Below are 19,244 nucleotides of genomic sequence, written 5' to 3'. Positions count from 1 at the left end.
CCCATAACTGGAAAAAATGCAGAGGGAGGGCAGACATGCAGAAGAACTGTGCCCAAACCCATTCCAATGTTTGTGGATTGAACACCAAGAAAATCAAGAGTAAGTCAACTGTGCGGAAAAGCCCTCTGGTTAGGATTGCACTATAAACTTATAATAAGAGTGTCCTGCTATGAGAAAAAGAGCTGGCTGTAATGGACTGCAGGTCGTAAAAATTAAATCTAAGAGTCCAGTGGATCATTCAGTCACTGGTTCATGGCAGTAGGGAGAGCTTGTGCTTTGGAAAATCTGGTCACAGTTGGATGTTAATCAGGCAAAAGCCACTTCATGAATAAAATGTTCAGAAGAGCCATTGAAAAAGTGGACCATTTCAGTGGAATTAAGGGGTGGGTGGATTCAGGGTTTTTTTTTCTCCAGAATTGGGGGTGGAGGGGGGGTTCTGGTTTTACAGCATCAACATGAACATGAAGCAGTTCATATAAAAACTCCATTATTGTGAATTGTGTGTGTGTGTGTGTGTAAAGTGCCATTAAGTCTTAGCCAACTGATGGTGTGGGACTCCTAATGAGGTTTTCAAGGCAAGGGATGTTCAGAGGTTGTTTGCAATTGCCTGCCTGGACTTTTCTGGTGGTCTCTCATCCAAGTACTAACTAGGGCTGATCCTGCTTAGCTTCCGAGATCTGATGAGACTGGGCTAGCCTGGTACACCCAGGTCAGAGATATTGTTAATTAGATAGACAGATAGATGCAGCAGCAACAGATGGGGTAGAGGGCCTTTTTGGTACTTAGCACTGGAAAAATTATTATGGTAACCTACACATTTAACAAATTGTAAAAAAAAAATGTCATTGTTAAGAGCTACTGTTGCTCTTTTGGAGTTGTTTTCTGGTTGATCCAGTCCAAATATTTGGTCACTTTTGTATAAACACCAGGCTTCTTTGCCCTGCCACAGCCGTCACCCCAGCTGATGATACCATACAGGTAAGATATTCCATCCTTTTCACAGACTAGTGGCCCTCCAGAATCTCCCTGCACAAAAGATAGAAAAATAAAACAACTGAGTCACACAACGGTTTCAGTACTGTTTCCAATCAAATCTGGAAATAGTGATCCTACTTTTACTAATTATTATCTCTTAGTCAATACACAGTGTTACTTTCTACATGTTCAACAGCATGGCGTAGATACAGCCTTATTAAGAAAACAGGAAACAAGGATGCTGAAGTTCCTTATGTCCCTACATCAACAGTACACTCTTCATAGTATACTCTAAGTTATAGAGATATATACACAAACTAGGGTTGCCAACAGGCTTGCAGAAAAATCTCCTGCCCTTTAATAGAGGTAGAAATGGACAGTTGAAGCTTTTCTTGGCACGGAGGTAAACAACATCCTATTAAAACTCTAATAAAGGAGCAAGGAATTTTTTTCCCAGGCACCTGGCAACCCTAACAGATGCACACAAGGCCAAACCTGTGTTTACTGAGCCCCAAAATTCAACTGAAGTCTCCAAATGCGAAGTAGGCTCTTGGGAGCCCCTCTCCCCCAGGTTCCTTCTCCAATCAGCTTTCATACCGCCACCACTTTCACTGTCTATGTTCTAACTGCCAAATTGTTTCCTTTAGCCCCCAATCAAGTGAGTAGATGGTGGTGCAATAATAAGTAGCCATCAGCAATCAAAGCACATGTTACATGTTATGTGAAAGCCTAAAGGAAGAGTAATTTCATCACAGTATGACATAATAGGGCCCTGACCTGGATGGCCCAGGCTAGTCAGATCTCGGAAGCTAAGCCGGGTTGGTACTTGGAAGGGAGACCACCAAGGAACACTCTGCAGAGGAAGGCAATGGCAAACCACCTCTCCTTAATCACTTGCCTTGAAAACCCCACCAGGGGTCACTGTAAGTCAGCTATGACTTGATGGCATTTTACACACACACACAACACATTAGCATTCCCAGTGCAAAGATATGATCAAGGAATGAATATTACTTCAAGAAATGACTGCTCTGCATTTGGAATTATTTTTTTCAATTGAAAATAGGGTTGGTTTTTACAAGTAGGACTCCTGCTTTGAGACGTTGATTTTTGACTTTCCTGCCAGGCTACTGCTGCATACAAGAAAACTGACATGAACTCCCCAAACCAACAGGATTATTAAGTCGAGGCAGCGCTTTCCCCACAAACCACCCTCAAAGATGCTTGATGCACTTTGCTTCAAGACCAAACAAATTCATTAGTATAACCTTAACCAGAATCAGGATTTGAGACAAGTGAAATGAAGTAGAGTAGGGTAAAATATTTAGACTTAGTGGATTGTTGTTAACAATTCTCTGTTAACAGTAAAATATTTCCCATCATATTGCAATTTTCTACAGATTCACTCATTCATATGAATTTACATAGAAATATAACAACATTACCTGGCAGGCATCTGATTTGCTATCGAGATAACCAGCACAAAACATATTTTCACTAATATCAGTTCCATACACATCATAATGTTGACACTTGTTATCAGCAATGAGAGGAATGATTGCTTCTTGCAATGATCTAGAATAGCTGGATGCATCTGGTGAAGTGAATCATATAGAAAACATGGGTTAATTCCCCTTGTGTCAGAGTATGGCCACTGTTTATCAACAGTGGGGATTCGGTATTTTAGTGTACAGAAATCCCATTGACTCAGACAATATGTCTCTGTATTACCCCAATGTCATACTCAAAGAATAATGCATTTGAAAGAGAACCACTAGATTGTCATTCAGTGTTCTATCCCAAATCTGGATATCCCATCCTAAGGAATTCCCAATCTCCTCTTGAGAACATCTTTGTCAAGGAAACACATGGTCTTTCTTAGCTTTATCCCATTGTTAAATTACTCCAATTATTAGCAGTAAAATGGAGGCCTAACATGATGAAGTAAGATTTGCTAAATTAGTGGATGTTACACTGGTGCTAAGTTCTAGTATTATAGAAGAGGGAGGAAAATCTCTCTCTCTCTCTCTTTCTCTCCCCTTTCTCCACAATATATATGATTTTATAGACCTCTATCATGTCCCCCTTTAGCCATATCTTCTCTGAACTGAAACTCCCCAAGTCCATAGTCTTTCCTCACAGAAAGGTGCCCCGTGTTATTAATCATTTGGTTGCCCTTTTCTGCACCATTTCCAGCTCTATGACAAGATTTCAAAACGAGGTGGCCAGAACTGTACACAGTATTCAAAATTAAGAGCACGAGAATATCAGATCACCCCAGCAACCTGCTCCAGACAGCAGCCAACCAGTTGCCCTGGAGGACAAACAAACAGGGCCCGGAGGCCGAGGCCTCCCACCATGTTTCTCCTAGTACAGATTATTCAGAGGGTTCTGTGGAGCATCCCGTTACCTACCACTGATGGACTTCTCCATTAATCTAATTCCCTCTTAAAACCATGCATGCTCATAGCCATCACTATGTTCCCTGGTAATGAAGTCCACAATTTAATTCCTCATTAAGGAAAGACGTGTCTCCTTTTGTATATCCTGAATCCATTGCCCATCAATTTCATTGGTTCCCCTCAAACGCTAGTATTTAGGGAGAGGGAAAAGTTCTCTGTCTACTCTCTCTACCCTATGCATAAGTTTATAAACCTCTATCAATTCCCTCCTTAGTCTTTTTTTGCTAAAATGAAAATCCCCAGACTCTCTATCCTTTCCTCATAGGAAAGGTTCTTCAACCCCTTAGTTCCCTTCGTCTGCTCCCAAAACTAACTAAAAATAAATATTTTTCAGCACACAAAGGGCTAGTTTTGAAAGAGGTTTCTTTCTCTTGGTTTTTTTGTTTGCAACACAGGAGTCTACTTTCCCTAATAATCCTTAATTTAGGAGTAACAGAAGTACAGACCTACAGGACTTCAAAGAATACCATTTCCCCTGATTTTCACGGGCCCCATGGGTGCCAGAGCAAAAAGATTAGGGGATGAGAAACCAAAACGTGAACTTCTCTCAAAATTGCTTGTTTAATCTCCCACAAATTGGAAACTGGTGAAGACAAGATTTGTTGGCAAAATCTGTTCAGCTGGTATTTTGCAATCCTCTTTAATGAAAAGCAAAAAACTTGCAAGGATTCTGTCCACAATCTGCTCGCACACTCTGGTTCAAGTAGACTCATATAACATGGAATACAACCAGAGTCTGCCTAGACAACTGGAAGCAAATGGCATGGTATAGGAGATGACTGAAAAAATGAAGTCAAAACAGGTGATGGAGGGAATGGGGGTTGAGTGCTCAAAAAAAAAAAAAAAGCCACACACACACACACACGTACCCCCCACCCCCAACAGAAACCCCCTTAGAGAAGGAAGTGGCTCTGCTGGAGAATCAACAGCACAAAAGTTAATTTTGATGTATGGAGCCCTGACCTGTATTTGGATGGGAGACCACCAAGGAATACCAGGGTTGCTGTGCAGAGGAAGGTGCTGCCAAACCACCTCTGTTAGTCTCTTGCCATGAAAACCCCCAAAAGGGGTCGCCATAAGTTGGCTGCGACTTGATGGCACTTTACACACACACATGGAGCTCAAGCCGTCACTACCACACACCACACCTCTTTGCCAAACTTACTTTCATGCAAGTGGCCCCATCCTGCAATTTGACATTTATAATTATCAGGAAAGGTCAGTCCATTTTCTGGCAAGCAGACTGGCTGAACAAACTGGGACTTCACAGCACAGCGCTGATTGGCCTTCTTTAGTTTCACCAAAACTGCCAAAGGAAGAAAACAGATCAGCTGTACACAAGCATGGGGGGGGGAGTGGGGGGGAGATGCAGTATTAATTATCCTGTATACTTTTCTTTATTGGGGTGCCTGAGCCTGACCAAGAACTTCATGATTTATGATAAAAAATATTAGGACAATCATTAATTAATGCTTTTATTATCTTATTACATATTGTTTGAAACTGCTATTATATTTAACATTATCAATATATCTTTCCTTTTATTTGGTATAATTGTATTAACTGTCCTAATTGTAAAGGGGATCATGCTCTGATTCCTTCTTCTTTTGTAGTAATCTCAGCTTTTAAAATGTTTTGTTCATGTTTTGCTTTTATTCTTCCAAAATAAAAAATAAAAAAGAACCTGATTTCTACCCTTTTCCCACATTCAGTGGGAAAGAATGACTTTTAAAAGTCACCTCTCGAGACTTAATCCTGACCTCATGTATGCTAAAGCCACACCTGCTAAAAGATTCCTGTTTCACACCCAGGGGATAAAAGTCTTCAGAGGGTGGCGGGAGAACTGTCACTTAGCACAAAATGTTTCGAGGTGCACCTTTGCTGATGAAAACACTCAACACACCCAGAACAATCTCAGGAGGGGCTCATGGGCTGATTCAAAGAGCCATGTGCATCCTTGGATTTGTCTATTCCTGACAAATGTACTCCACTGAAAAATATGGGATTTGAGATGAGGTGGGGAGACACCAAAATTCTAGTTTTCTGGGAGGGCCTATAAGGCATGCATATTTTGATGATGCGGTTAGTAAGTGAAAAGCTATCATAGGCCAAAATTTGGGGTACATCTTATCCCTCATTCCAGTCAAAGGGCACATTTGAACAATGTTAGAAAAAACATTTACTGCTAGGAATGAGATGGTTCTGCTCTGAAATCTTTTGCAGACAGGAATGAATCTTGCCAATCCACTCTCCAGAGTGGATTGTCAATTCTCCACTCCTTTCTAGGCCTTTCTGCACATGCTGTGAGGCCTGGTGCTGGGGTGGGGGTAATATCCATTTGGCACACTGACAAGGGGAAGCCTAGAGTGGCTGTGAGGGTTCCCGACCTTTCTGTGCAAACTCCATCAAATCACTTGCTCAGACAGTCATGCAGAAACAAGGAACTTTAATTGGAAGCTTCAGATGATACAGGTCACACACTGGTAAAGTTGCAAGTGAATACCATTTCACAAAGACAGAATTATAACCCCTACAGGAAAGCAGATGCCAAACGTATGTTATGGGAATCTACGAGATAATTGTGCATGGTACAAACCATCAAAGAACACAGAGCTTGTTAGTACTATCTACCCACCAAGGCCATAGCTGGTGGAAGGGAGTCAGTGAGAGCAAGGGAGGGGCGTGGGAAGAGGGAAGAGACATTCCAGCCTGGGGCCTGTCAGACGCTGCGCCTGAACCAAGGAAAGGCAAGAGGCCTGAACCGCTTTTACGAGTCCAGGGAGGGGGGGGAAATCATACAAGGCAAAGGCCTTACTCAAGGCAAGGTATACAGACCCTCACAGTGGCCTGGTTTCCTCAGCATGCTGGAGAGTTTGGAAGATGAAGTGAGGTCTTAACTAACCAGAAGGGTCTTCCCCAGGCTATGTTAGCCTGGCGCCAGCATGGTGTAGTGGTTAAGAGAGGTGGACTCTAATCTGGAGAACCAGATTAGATTTCCCCACTCCTCCACATGAAGTGGGTGGGGTGACCTTGGGCTGGTCACAGTTCTCTCAGAACTCTCTCAGCCCCACCAACCTCACAAGGTGCCTGTTCTGGGGAGGGGAAGAGGGGAGGCGATTGTAAGCTGCTTTGAGTCTCCTTAAAGGTAGAGAAAAAGCAGAGTATAAAAACCAACTCTTCTTCTTTTCTCTTCTGTCTTCAGCTCCAAGGCCACTTATATGTTAAATGGCCAGGGATATCACTGGCCCCTCCATACACCAAACACTTTTAGCCAAGGGAAGTGAGTGTGGGTCAGGCTTCACTGTGCTTGCTTCTCATGTGTTTTTGGAATGGGACTGGATCCCACTAGAAAGCACAGCCCAGGATCCCCAGATGCCTCCCCAAAAATGCTTTCCCCCAACCAGAAAATCTGGCTCTGGCACACCTTCCTATTGGGCCTGTATTCTGCCCCATTCCTATTGACTTAGGTGACTTTGTGTGGCAGAACTTGGCCTCCGTGTATATGGATGAAGATGGTGGCGGCGGCAGCTGCCAATTCTGTTTATTTTATTGTTTTTGTAAGTTAACTATTTAAATATTTAAGCGTCTGCTGGTTAAAAATCCATATGCATTTTTCTAGTGATCTTATGACCATTTTGTTGCTACTGTTAACTGACTGTGTTCAGGCGTTCTAATATAAACCCCCGCAAGAGCCACAAATGGGGCTGTGTGTGTCATTGTAAGTAAATAAATGTAGTTAATGCTCCATCACTAATGTAGCAGAAGAAATGCTTTCAGATACTTTTGTTGTTCTCTACACAGTGGTCGGGAAAGGGCAGGATAAAAATCTAATAAAATTAAAAAAATGTACTGTAAAAAATGCCATATATGACTGACAGCTGCCTGCTTGAAATAAAGCCAGAAACGAAGAAAAGGCTCACCAATATCGTTTTCAGTTGGGTTGTAAACTGTGTAATCAGGAAACATGATGTACTTCTCCACCTCAAATTCTTGAGTAACGTCTGTTGTTTTGTTGAAAAAATACTGCCCCAAAACAACCCGGATTGTTGACTTCGGTGGGCTGAAGAAAAGGCAAAGAGGATCTGATGTTGCAGTCATGTTGTCTGAAAACACAGCATTCCCGGCCAAGTAGCCGTCTGTTGAAACTAAACCAAAAGGTTCCACTGGGACAGTCACTTCTTCAGTGCATCACGAACACCAGGGGTGTGCTGTTAAGAGCCCCGTCAGTTAAGATATTGACTCCCACAAAATTATTTTTTTCCCTTTGTCCTAATAAGCTGAAGAAACTCAAAGGTCTAACAAGGGATGGCCACAAATCCCTCTCTGGTGGGACGTGATGAGGGAGGGGACCCATACTGCGCCCGGCCTCTGAATGGTTCTGAATGGTGATGGGGCCTCACGCCAGAGGGACACTGCAGATACGCCAGCACTGGGAAAGTACAAGTCCAGCACCAGTACAGAAATGGGGGGGTTCTGGGGGGGGGGAGGGCTTAGTCAGCATCCTAAGATGCTCCAGCCTGTATCCTACCGCATCTCTAAATTGACACTGATGATAGCCTTAGCATCACTAAACACTCCCATAAAATCCATGAAGAGTGAAAATACAACTATATGTGGGGGGGCTAAAGCCGCTTCTCCCTGTGTGCTGTGGTCACCAACAGAAAAGAGCCAGTGTGCGCATCTGGGAGGCACAAAAAACCCCTTGTATGTGAAATACAAAGTCTTCATACGTTCCCCAACAAACACTAGGACTTGTAGTGTGTAGATGGACCCTAAGATTTGGTATCCTGAGAGAGCAGCTACTGCAAACATATCCTCAGACAGCCACCCTTCTTGTGTATATACAATGGCGTATAAGGTTGCCAACCTCCAGGTAATCAGTACAGGAGCGAATTCAAGTCAAAGTGCAAAAATAACGTTATATGCTACTATTTGTATTACATCAAATACTAAATGACCTATAATATATACACCATACAAGTCCAACACAAATAAGACATACAAAGTGTAACAACACATCCAAGTGTGTAAGAAAAAGGGAACAGTTCAAGTATGACGTGTCTCAGAGGAGTACAAGCATCATTCTTGTGCGCTTTTCTCATGCAGGTAAGTTGGAGAATATAAATGTTCAACGAGGAAAAATTCACAAGAGGAACAAAAGTGTAGCCATGTATACACTGCAAAGCAGTCTTTACTAAATAACTATCCGGTGTGTGACTCGAAAGTTAACTGTATGCATCTGTGCCGGCGCGGCTACAGGATCAGCTGTTTCTTAAAGAAATACCGCGTCTTTGACAAGAAGCAGGAGAGAGTTCCTCTTATATTACCCATCTTAACAATTTTTCAAATGCTGGATACATGTTGCGTCCCACAAGGGGTAAAATACAAAATGTAACCATGTATACACTGCAAAGCAGTCTTTACTAAATAACTATCCATTGTGTGACTCGAAAGTTAACTGTATGCATTTGTGCCGGCACGACTACAGGATCAGCTGTTTCTTAAAGAGATACCGCGTCTTTTACAGGAAGCAGGAGAGATCGTTTTCTAAATTCAAGCCATATGGCGTTACAGTATTCAGAATGTGGATAAAATATGATTCTTTTTGTCGCAATAATCTTTCATTATCATCCCTGTTAAACCTTTTGGGATTTAACCGCCAAATCACAAAGAAACGTAAATCATATTCATTATGCCGAACTTGGAGAAAGTGCTCGAGCACGGGGGCAGAGATCAAACATGATCTAATTCTTGATCTGTGTTCTAATATGCAAGTTTTAATCGGTCTAATGCTAGATCCTCTTGTAAATTTTTCCTCGTTGAATATTTATATTCTCCAACTTACCTGCATGAGAAAAGCACAGAAGAATGATGCTTGTACTCCTTTGAGACACATCATACTTGAACTGTTCCCTTTCTTCTTACACACTTGGATGTGTTGTTACACTTTGTATGTCTGTCGGTGGCAGCTGGCCCCAACCCTCCTCCTCCACCACCACATCCCTGCTCCTGCCCTAGGGTTGCCAACTGCCAGGTAGTAGTAGGAGGTCTCCTGCTAATTCAACTGATCTCCAGCCGAAAGAGATCAGATCACCTGGAGAAAAATGGCCGCTTTGTCAATTGGACTCCATGGCATTGAAGTCCCTCCCCTCCCCAAACCCCGCCCTCCTCAGGATCCGCCTCAAAAACCTCCCGCCGGTGGCGAAGAAGGACCTTTCAAGCCTATCCTGCCCCTGTAGGTCAGCCACAGGCGCACAGATTGTGCTGCTCTTTTAATGCTGCTGTTCTAAATTTAGGAATGGGTACAATTCTGCCCCAAGAAGTTCATTCTATGCAGCAGTGCGATTTCTGTCCTGCTGTTTATTTGTACAGTGAAAGGGGCAGGCTGAAGAAGCCCCTGCTCCACAACTGCAGAGGGTGGCGGGGGTAACTGAAGGGCATTCTGTACATGCTCATTTATATTATTACTATGACCTGAGCTCAGACTATCTGAATACTATGACACCCCCCTCCCCAGCTCAAATGAAGCGCCATTTGTTTATTTCTAATTCAATTTGCAACCTGCCCTCAATCCCTGGCCAAAGCCGGGCTCAGGGCGGTTAACATTGCCAGTAGTATACAATATAATAAAACCATGCATAAACTTTCCAATTTGTTAAAACTAATTCTCAAGTACTAACCCCTTAAGTGTCAGGCTGCTATCTCGGTTTCGTTATTGCCTCTGTCTCTGTGCTGTATTGTCTGCCCCCCAAGGTCGCATGCCTAAGCCTAAGCCTGGGAACTCAGCTCCTGGGAAACTGTATTCCTGCGTGTAATCTCCCGCCTTTCCTGCCTTATAATATCTCCCAGCTAGTGAGCCTTTCATAGCTGTCATTTTATTCGTTTGCACTGTATGCCTATTTGATCAGTAAAATCCACCTGTTTGGACTCTATACGACTTTGTGGTGATTTCTGGTTCTGTGGGCCAAGGGCTGACATTAAGTAATTAAAACAATTAAAACAATTAAAACAATTAAACAAGTACAAAAAGTAGCGCCCAACAAAAAAGCATAGGATCATAGTAACCTGAAAAGCAGTCAAGGCCCTTGAATATAAGCTGATGGCAGCATGAGGGGTGGGGGGTCGGCTCTGATGAGAAGCCGTTTCTGTCTGCAACTCTAGGCCTGACAGAATGTCTCCATTTTACAGGCCCTGTGGAATTGTTTTAAGACCACCCAGGGCCCTGGTCTCATTAGAAAGGGAGTTCCACCAGGCTGGTGCCTGAGCAGAAAAGGCCCTGGTCCTAGTTGAGGACAGCCGGACATTCTTTGGGCGGGGACCACTAGCAAGTTGTTATTAGAGGAGAGTAAAGTTTTTGGGGGCGTACCAGGAGAGGCAGCCCTGCAGATATGATGGTCCCTGACAGATCTCCTCTCACGGGGCGCGTGAAACAATTGCTTGATTAAAAGGCACCTCCAGTGGATTTTGCTCAGCGCTTGCACTAGCTTTACCTGTTAGCGAAGCAGTGTGCAGATGTCAGGACCCAACAAGCACGGATAAGGCTGCCAGCACAGAAATTGTCATCCATGTATATGGCTACCAGCCAAGGCTGTGATCCTGGCAATGCAGAAGACCCTCCCATAATCCTCGGTCTAATGAAACTCCGCTTCCGATGTCTTCTCCCACATGATCTTCTGATGACAGCAAACTCTTCAACGATGTCTGGGGTGGGAGGAGATATTCTTCTCCTGTTCGCTAAGCAAAGAACAGATGGATTTCATCCTCTAAACCTGTATTTTTGTTGCTATTGATGTTCTTATGGACCTCTCCACTTTAGCAAGCAACAAATCTAATTGCAGGACCAAGATCTCCATTCAGATTGTGGCATCTTTTATTTGGCAAAGGATACACCAAGCAGCAATAACACAGCCCAGATTTTCCATTAGGGGGACGGCCTGGCGGCTGTTCCTGCATAACACATTCTGGTCAGACCTGATGGCAAAAGCCAAAAACCATGTGGCAGGGTCAGAATTTCATGCAGGTGGAAAGAACCAGCACTGTTCACATGTTGGACTAAGATCTGGGAGATCCAGATGTGAATCCCCACTCTGTCGTGAAAGATTGCTGGGTGACCTTGGGCCAGTCACATACTCTCATGACCTACCTCACAGGGTGGTGGTTGTGAGCATAAAAAGGAGGGGAGGAGAATGATGAAAGCTGCTGTGGTTCCCCATTGGGGAGGAAGGGCAGGGTTTTGTATGAAATCAATTAACCAACAAAGTATGCCATTGCCTCTGATACTTACACCGTTCCTTTGCCTTGTTCCTGCTCCCCCACCCCCCACCCCTGGTGATTTCAATATTCTTGCATTACTGGAGCTGTGCAGGATGGGATCATATTGTTCATGCAAATTAACCATATCCCAAATTAAAGCACACGCGTTGGATTGGGCCATGCTCATCATCTAACTTCATTTCCTCGCTAAGGGCCAAATTAGGCGTTTCAGCATCCACGGGTCCAACCCATAGATACCAGCACCATTTTCGAGAAGAATTTGGCCATTTAAAAACTCTGCAAGGGCCCAATTCTGATTGGACATGCAGCATGGTGGGATCAGGCAATCTCCCCACCCCCCGCGAGTGCCTTTTCAAGCGCTGAAAAGGAGGAGGGGACAAGATCGCCTGGTCTCTCCTCTGCATCCGCTCCATTTTGTCCACATTCTTTTTGAAGTGGGGCCTCCAGAACTGCGCACAATACTCCAGGTCCGGCCTGACCAATGCAGTGTACAGCATGACATCATGTTGTTTGGGATATTATGCCTCTGTTGATGCACCCCAAGATCGCATTAGCTTTTTTTGTCGGTGCATCACACTGGCTGCTCATATTTAAGTTACAGTCCACCTGTACTCCAAGATCTTGTTCACACACACTGCTACCCAGAAGAGTATCCCCCATCCAGTATGCATGTCCCTCATTTCTGTTACCCAGATGTAAAACTCGGCACTTATCCTTGTTGAATTGCATCCTGTTCACATCCGCCCACTTTTCCAGTGTGTTCAGATCTTGTTAAATTCTATCTGTGTCTTCTGGTGTGTTCGCTGCTCCTCCCAATTTGGTGTCATCTGCAAATTTAATGAGTAGTCCCTCCACACCCTCATGCAAATAATTTATAAAAATATTGAAAAGTGCCAGGCCCAGAAGCGAACCCTGTGGCACACCCCCCCCCACTGGACGCCTCCCTCCGTTCAGATGAAATGCCATTGGCAGCTCCAGCAAGTCATTCCAGCAAGGTGTGTTGCATCCACTTAACCTTTATTTTTCTCAAATGGACCTTCACTCTGTTTACTTGAAAATGTACTAAAAGCGCCACTGAGACCGTGGGGCCGATAGTCCAAGCTGACTTCCCTGAACAAAAAGTTACCTACCACATAATGTGACGTTGCAGTAATCCCAAGACACGGTGTTCTCTTTAATAGCGTAGCACCAGGGTTTCACATCGCCATCTGGATTTCTAATGCATTTGAAAGAGGGGAAATCATTGCCTCACAATGTCTGAATTTTGTTTCTCCCCCAACAACAAGCCAAAATCCCAAGTGCCCAGTTCATCAGCGCCGCCTCTTTCCAAGCTGCCACTGAAACTACTGAAATTAGACAAATGTCTGTGAAGAAAGTGCACTGGTATAAACACAGACCATTTACTGAGACAGCTGATTTCAGACAAATAATACCTAAACTCATTCAAGTGGATTTCTCAAAGCTATTCCCGTGCTAGAACTGAGACAAAGAGGTGTGTGGTACAGAGACAGATGCATGGCTATGGAAGGAAGCAGGGATCTTTGATCAGTGGAGTTTGTCAGGTGGGACATGTGGGGGGAATCAAGCATCGTTATATGATGCACAAGTTAGCATAAGAGTGAAGAAAATGAGTAAGTCTATCAGCAAATATACAGCAAGTGGCTGTTCTAAAAGGGACCATCCGTATTTACAAGGACATGGCCCATGCTTAAACTTTTAATGGTTGTAATGCTGGCTTTAATGTTTTGATTGTTGTTTTTAAGAGTTCTTGCACGAACATCCAACCAGAGGATTTCCCTAACTTGCAGATGAGAATCCCATTAGCATCTGATGATATTAAAAAAAGGTATCAGTGGATTATAGATCAAATCAAGCCTGAACTGACCCTAGAAGCTAAAATGACTAAACTGAGGTTATCGTATTTTGGGCCCATTGGGAGAAGACATAAGAACATAAGAAAGGCCCTGCTGGATCAGACCAAGGCCCATCAAGTCCAGCAGTCTGTTCACACAGTGACCAAGACAAGAGTCACTGGAAAAGACAGTCATGCTCGGAAAAGTTGAGGGAAGCAGGAAAAGAGGAAGACCCAACAAGAGATGGATTGATTCAATAAAGGAAGCCACAGCCCTCAATTTGCAAGACCTGAGCAAGGCTGTAAAAAATAGGACATTTTGGAGGTCTTTGATTCATAGGGTCACCATGAATTTGAAGCGACTTGATGGCACTTAACACACACACATTCATCTAAAAGTTGCAAGTCAACTTTTCTTAATATTATTTTCTATAAAGACGCAGATGGCCACACTTGAATAATAATTATTTTATTGTATGTAATGGATTTGCTTATAACTCTTTACAAGCTGACCCAAAATTCCAAATGGCTAAGGGGCAGGGTAGAAACAGATGGACAAAATCAATCCGTCCAATTGCTTTGGGGCCTGCAATCACCAGCCAGCCTACTACCCCTTACAGGGAACCCAGGATAGATCTGAGGTCCCAGAGTGACAGCCAGATGTGAGTCACAGGCTCGCCTTAGTTCCTGATTGCAACTGTGGTACACATGGCTTTAATGTCCCACCTACCCATTTTCCCAACCTGAAATGGCTCTGGAGTGAGGGGCCCTGTGGGGAAACCCACAAACCCACTAGACAGTGCTGGAGGACCCAGAGTGAACCTTTGCCTGGGAGAGGCTGTGAGGGCTCCTGGCTGGCCCTGTCCATACCTGCAGTAGGAGTGTGGTCCCAATCCCAGTTGCACAGAATTTTCAACCATGTCTGAATGAAGCTCTTGGTAAAGAAAGTCTGAATTCCACGGCAAACAATGGTCTCCAGAAGTGGTCTTCTTTATGACGCCCCTGTAGCTTGTCCCATTCCCATGATAGCACCGCTGGCTCGGAACTGGATCAGACAGAAAAATCCAACAAATGCAAAAGAAGCCGGTGCCAGCTTGGCATCCTTCCTTTTCTAACAGTATTGGGGTTCGTGTTCTTTCTGACACCTAACAAGTCCATGTCAAGGTTTAAAAAAAGATAAAAGAGACTATGGCTGTTTATGCATGGGAGTTTTACCTGAGGTTCGTTGCTTGCTAGACTCACACTTTCCTGTTGGGAGTCTATGAACCAGCAGTCTCCTGTTGGCAGTTCAAGACTACTCATAGCAAGTAGATTGCTGCAAACTAAGTGACAGCCAGGTGACTGCTGGTGTCACATGACTGCTCAGTGACTTGGCAGTAAATCTGGGCAGAACTGGTTTGTGCAAGTTAGTCCTGGCTACTGGGCAGCTTACTGTTGATTGGCTGCTGGACAGAGCCAGATATGTATATAGTCTGTATAATACTTGTACAGTTGTGGTGTTGTGAATTGGAGATGCTAGGCGGAGCATGCTGTCACTGTAAATAAAAAATAGCACTGGTTTATACGTGCTGAGTCTGCTGTGTTCACTTGGAGCTGAGTTGACTAGAACTTTTCACACCCACCATCAGGGTTATGGGCCCAGCTCAGCTCAACTGTGCTGTGTCCTGGAGGTTCTGAACAGAGGTTCTATCTGTGGAACAAGGGCTGTGGTGAGCAGAAGGGTGAGTGAATGTCTGAGGCTGAATCAGATGGAGCAGAGGAGGTGGCAAGCCGGTCTGCTAGCAGCAGCGCATCTGAGGCGGAGGAGGAGAGTGACACAGAGGAGGAGCAGCTGGGAGCGGAAGAAAGCATGGCTCAGGCTGCAATGTCCTTGCTTGTGGAGAAGCTCACTTCTACCAATTATAATGTGTGGGTGCTGCGTATGGAACACTATCTAAAAAGGGAGGCACTATGGATTTATGTCTCCAACCCCCCAGACCCAGAGACAGCTCAAGACGGGGTGAAAGATGAGAAGGCACTGGCTACAGTTGTGCTCAGTGTATTTGATGACCAACTTGTACACGTCACGGGTAAGCTGAAAGCCAAAGCAGCATGGGACTCCTTGAGTAAGATGTACGTGCAGAAAACTGCTGGCTCTTTAATAGCCGTTACCAGGCGCATGTACAGAACTGTAATGCAACCAGGGATGTCAGTTAGAAAGCATATAAACACTTTAACTGAATGCTTCCAAATGCTTGAGCAGAGAGGGAAGACATTGTTGGAAGACGACAAGGTGTTTATAATACAAACTCTCTGTCTGAGCAATATAACATGTTAATTACTACTTTGGAGTCGGTGGAAGCAGATAAACTGAACTTGGAGTACATCACCGGGAGACTACTGGAGCACGAGCAAAGATTAGCCATGTCGGTGTCTGGGAAGCCTGCCAAGTCAGAGGGAGGCGTGGAGAAGACGCATTACTTTGCCGGCGAGGAGAGGCACGCAGAGAGAAAGCAGCCGGGAGATTTACAACCTGTGGCGTTGAAAGTCAGGCGGTGCTTTATCTGTGGAGTACAAATGATTTGAAAAGAGACTGCCCTGAAGTCAGGAAGAAAAGCCAAAGGGAACAGTCTTCTAAGGGATTCGTAAGCAGCCAGAAGGTGTCACTGGTGCTGACGGGGCACAACGACACTGCAGGCGTCTGGATTTTGGATTCTGGGGCTTCTCAGACCATTTGCCAGAATGTGGAACTGCTACAGGACTCCAGTGTACCGCATGTCAGCTTGGCTGATGGACATAATTCAGAGGTGACATGTGAGGGGAGTGTGTGGTTTCCTGCATTGAGTTATGCATTTAAAAATGTATTGTGTGTCCCTGAAATAGAGAGTAATTTGTTAAGTGTAAATGCCCTGGATAAAGCAGGGTTTACAACAACATTTGCAGGGAAAGCATGCCAGATAGCCAAAGGGGGAAAAGTGCTTCTCAAAGGTAAACTGTGTAACAATGTATATGTAGTGGGAAATGTGCATGTGGAGGCACAATTGATAACAAATCAAAGTCCACATGACAACTGCATACATTTTCTGCATCGTCGGTTGGCTCATGCAAACGGCATGGAGGAATGTTGCAAACAAAGTTGTAGTCCATGCTGCAAGACAGTGGGCTGGCAATGACATACTGGGCTGAAGCAATTAAGGCTGCCAGTTATGTCTCTAATAGGATCTGGACTAGGTCCATAAATGATATCCCTTACAGGGTTTTGTATAAAAGGGATCCTAGCTTGAACTACCTAAGAGTGTTTGGTGCAAAAGCCTGGGTCAACATACCACTACCCAGGAGGAGAAAAGGAGGAGCAAGGGCTAGAAAGCTGATCTTCCTTGGGTACCAAACTGGCATGAAGGCCTATAGATTTGCTGATGAGCATAACTCTCTGAGTTATAGAAGAGCTGCCAATTTTTGTGAGGGCCAGAATTCATGGACAGGAGGAGCCACAGCAGGTTGGGCTTCCATTAACTGATCTCTCTCAAGGTGCAAATGGGGTGAAGCAGGAGGGAACTCCTCAGAGGGCTTCATCACCGAGTGTAATGGGTGAGAGACAAGTGCCTAGAGTGTCTAGCAGGAGCACAAAAGGAATTCCTCCGGTGATGTACGGGTTTGAACCAAATGATGTCAATCATGTGCAGATATAAGAACCTAAAAGTTATCAGGAGGTGATGTCCTTGGAAAGGAATGAAAAGGAGGCCTGGCTAGAAGCCATGAAGTCAGAGTTTGATTCTCTACAAGAGAATGAGGTGTTCTCAACTTCCGGGTCGGACGGCCCCACCGCTAGCAGCGGGGAAGCCGCGCTCCAGTTGATCGCTGCCCAGGGGCAAAAAATCCGCCCCCGCAAGAACCGGCAAGCGGCACCTCTCGGAGGAAGAGGGGATGCGGATTTGGGAGCCGGTGGCTGCCCCATCATTTGAGCGATGGGGCGGCGGTCGCTCTGACGGGTGCTGCCGAAGAGCCGGCGCCATCTTTAAAGGGACAGCTGGAAGATACGGTGGAGGACTCCGATTAAAAAAAAGCAAGTGTTAACAGACATCATTTTTAAAAAAAAAATTAATCTGTGGTGTTGGGCAGAGTTGGGAACAAAGAAGATAAACTGGAACCATCTATAATTTCATTACGCCGTTTTTAGTGACTTTTGGCTTTTTGCCAGTGGATTGACGCAGTTAAAAAAATCACTTTCGGTATTGGAAGACTCTTACAGTAAAGAAAAAGAGCAAGAAAACAGCTACACTGACATGTACAGCAACTGAAATATCATAGTGAATGTGTTTTCTCCAAACTGAACTGATCCATCTGAACTAATTTTCTTCTTTTAAGCTGGTGAACTAAAAGAAGTACTCGGGGGCCCCTTCCCTCTCTCTGAATTACATGCTGAACTCTGTTTAATCTCCAGACCAATGGGAGAAAAAGAGCAGCACACAAGAGAATCTCTCAAAGAAACAAAGCTACTGGTACAGCTTCCCCCACGTAGAACTTCTGTATCTACAACAACGTCAAAACTGACAACTTCGCCTTTAACATCCACATCTGTAACAGCAAAGATGACTCCCAAACCTAGACCTGAAGTGACGTTAAACTCTATTTTGAACTGTTAACTAAGACCCACCAAGACGTCACAGAAATGAAGCAAGAACTGAGCCAAAACATAGCTACCACTTCACATAATTCAGTTGCAATAGCTGCTTTACAAGACACAATCACATCTCTGACTGCCAGACAAGATAAGGTGGAAGCCAAACTTGTGAAAACTACACAGGAGACCAAAGAGATTAAGAAAAAGGTGGACACCTTGGAGATGTCATTAGAGGCCTCACGTGAAAGAGATGAGAAGCAAGAAGACCAAATGGCGATGTTGGAATTTAAGATTAAGGAATCTTCCCTTCGCATACATGGATTGAAGGAAAAAATGGAAGGAAGAGATTTGCGGGGATATCTGATAGGACTTTTGGCAGATTTTTTACAGGAAGCGGAAGAAGTTGTGGAAGGGTTGATTGTGACAGCTTACAGAATCAACTCTGCATATGCAACTAGAAACAAAGTACCAAGGGACTGCTTGCTTCAACTTTTTTCAAGGAGTCATTGTGACCTTATTCTTAACAGCCACTACAAGATACCACTCAAAGTTGAAGATGAACCTTTGAGATTGATGAAGGAAATCCCTGCAAGGTTGTTGAGGAAAAGGAAGGAGTTTGCAGGATTTGTGGAATGTTTACGACTCAATGGAATACAATTTAGATGGGAATTTCCACAAGGTGTCTCTTTTACGTTCAAGGCTAAAAGGTTCAAGTTCACAGATATTGATAAGGCTGAACAGTTCCTGCGGAGATATGATGCAGAACTCTTTAAACCAACTAAACCATCTAAACAACCTCCTGTTAAAGAATCTACGGAAGAAGAAAAGGCATCTGAAGCAACTGGTGGTGGAGGCTTACCAATAGACTCAGCAGAAGAAGTGCTGTCGGATGACAAGGAAGGCTGAACAGAGAAAAATTAAAGACAAGGGGAATTTTGGGGGAGGGAGGGGGTAGACCATGGGGAGGATAGTTTTGGTTTTAAAGAAAGATAATGGATCTAACTGAATTTTAATATGTTACAGGTTTTATCTTGGAACATCAATGGGTTGAATTCTCCCAACAAAAGGAGGAAAATATTTC

The 19,244-nt window shown here is 44.2% G+C and overlaps 1 protein-coding gene across 1 annotated transcript in view; it reads right to left on the bottom strand.

The window, feature by feature from the left end:
* Positions 1-855: 855 nt before the first annotated feature.
* The window catches only part of HGFAC (HGF activator), a 45,816-nt gene continuing 27,427 nt past the window's right edge, over positions 856-19,244 (bottom strand). The window contains exons 5-11 of the mRNA XM_056855125.1: positions 14,434-14,608; positions 12,842-12,927; positions 10,928-11,171; positions 7,358-7,497; positions 4,603-4,743; positions 2,421-2,569; positions 856-1,026 (exon numbers count right to left, since the gene is read on the bottom strand). Coding sequence (XP_056711103.1) covers positions 856-1,026; positions 2,421-2,569; positions 4,603-4,743; positions 7,358-7,497; positions 10,928-11,171; positions 12,842-12,927; positions 14,434-14,608 — 1,106 coding nt within the window. The remainder of the gene's footprint in view (positions 1,027-2,420; positions 2,570-4,602; positions 4,744-7,357; positions 7,498-10,927; positions 11,172-12,841; positions 12,928-14,433; positions 14,609-19,244) is intronic.

The sequence above is a fragment of the Euleptes europaea genome, chromosome 9 (assembly GCF_029931775.1).
Source record: "Euleptes europaea isolate rEulEur1 chromosome 9, rEulEur1.hap1, whole genome shotgun sequence".
Taxonomy (NCBI): domain Eukaryota; kingdom Metazoa; phylum Chordata; class Lepidosauria; order Squamata; family Sphaerodactylidae; genus Euleptes; species Euleptes europaea.
The sequence above is the reverse complement of the archived record's forward strand: the minus strand, read 5'-3'. Positions and strand labels throughout refer to the sequence as shown.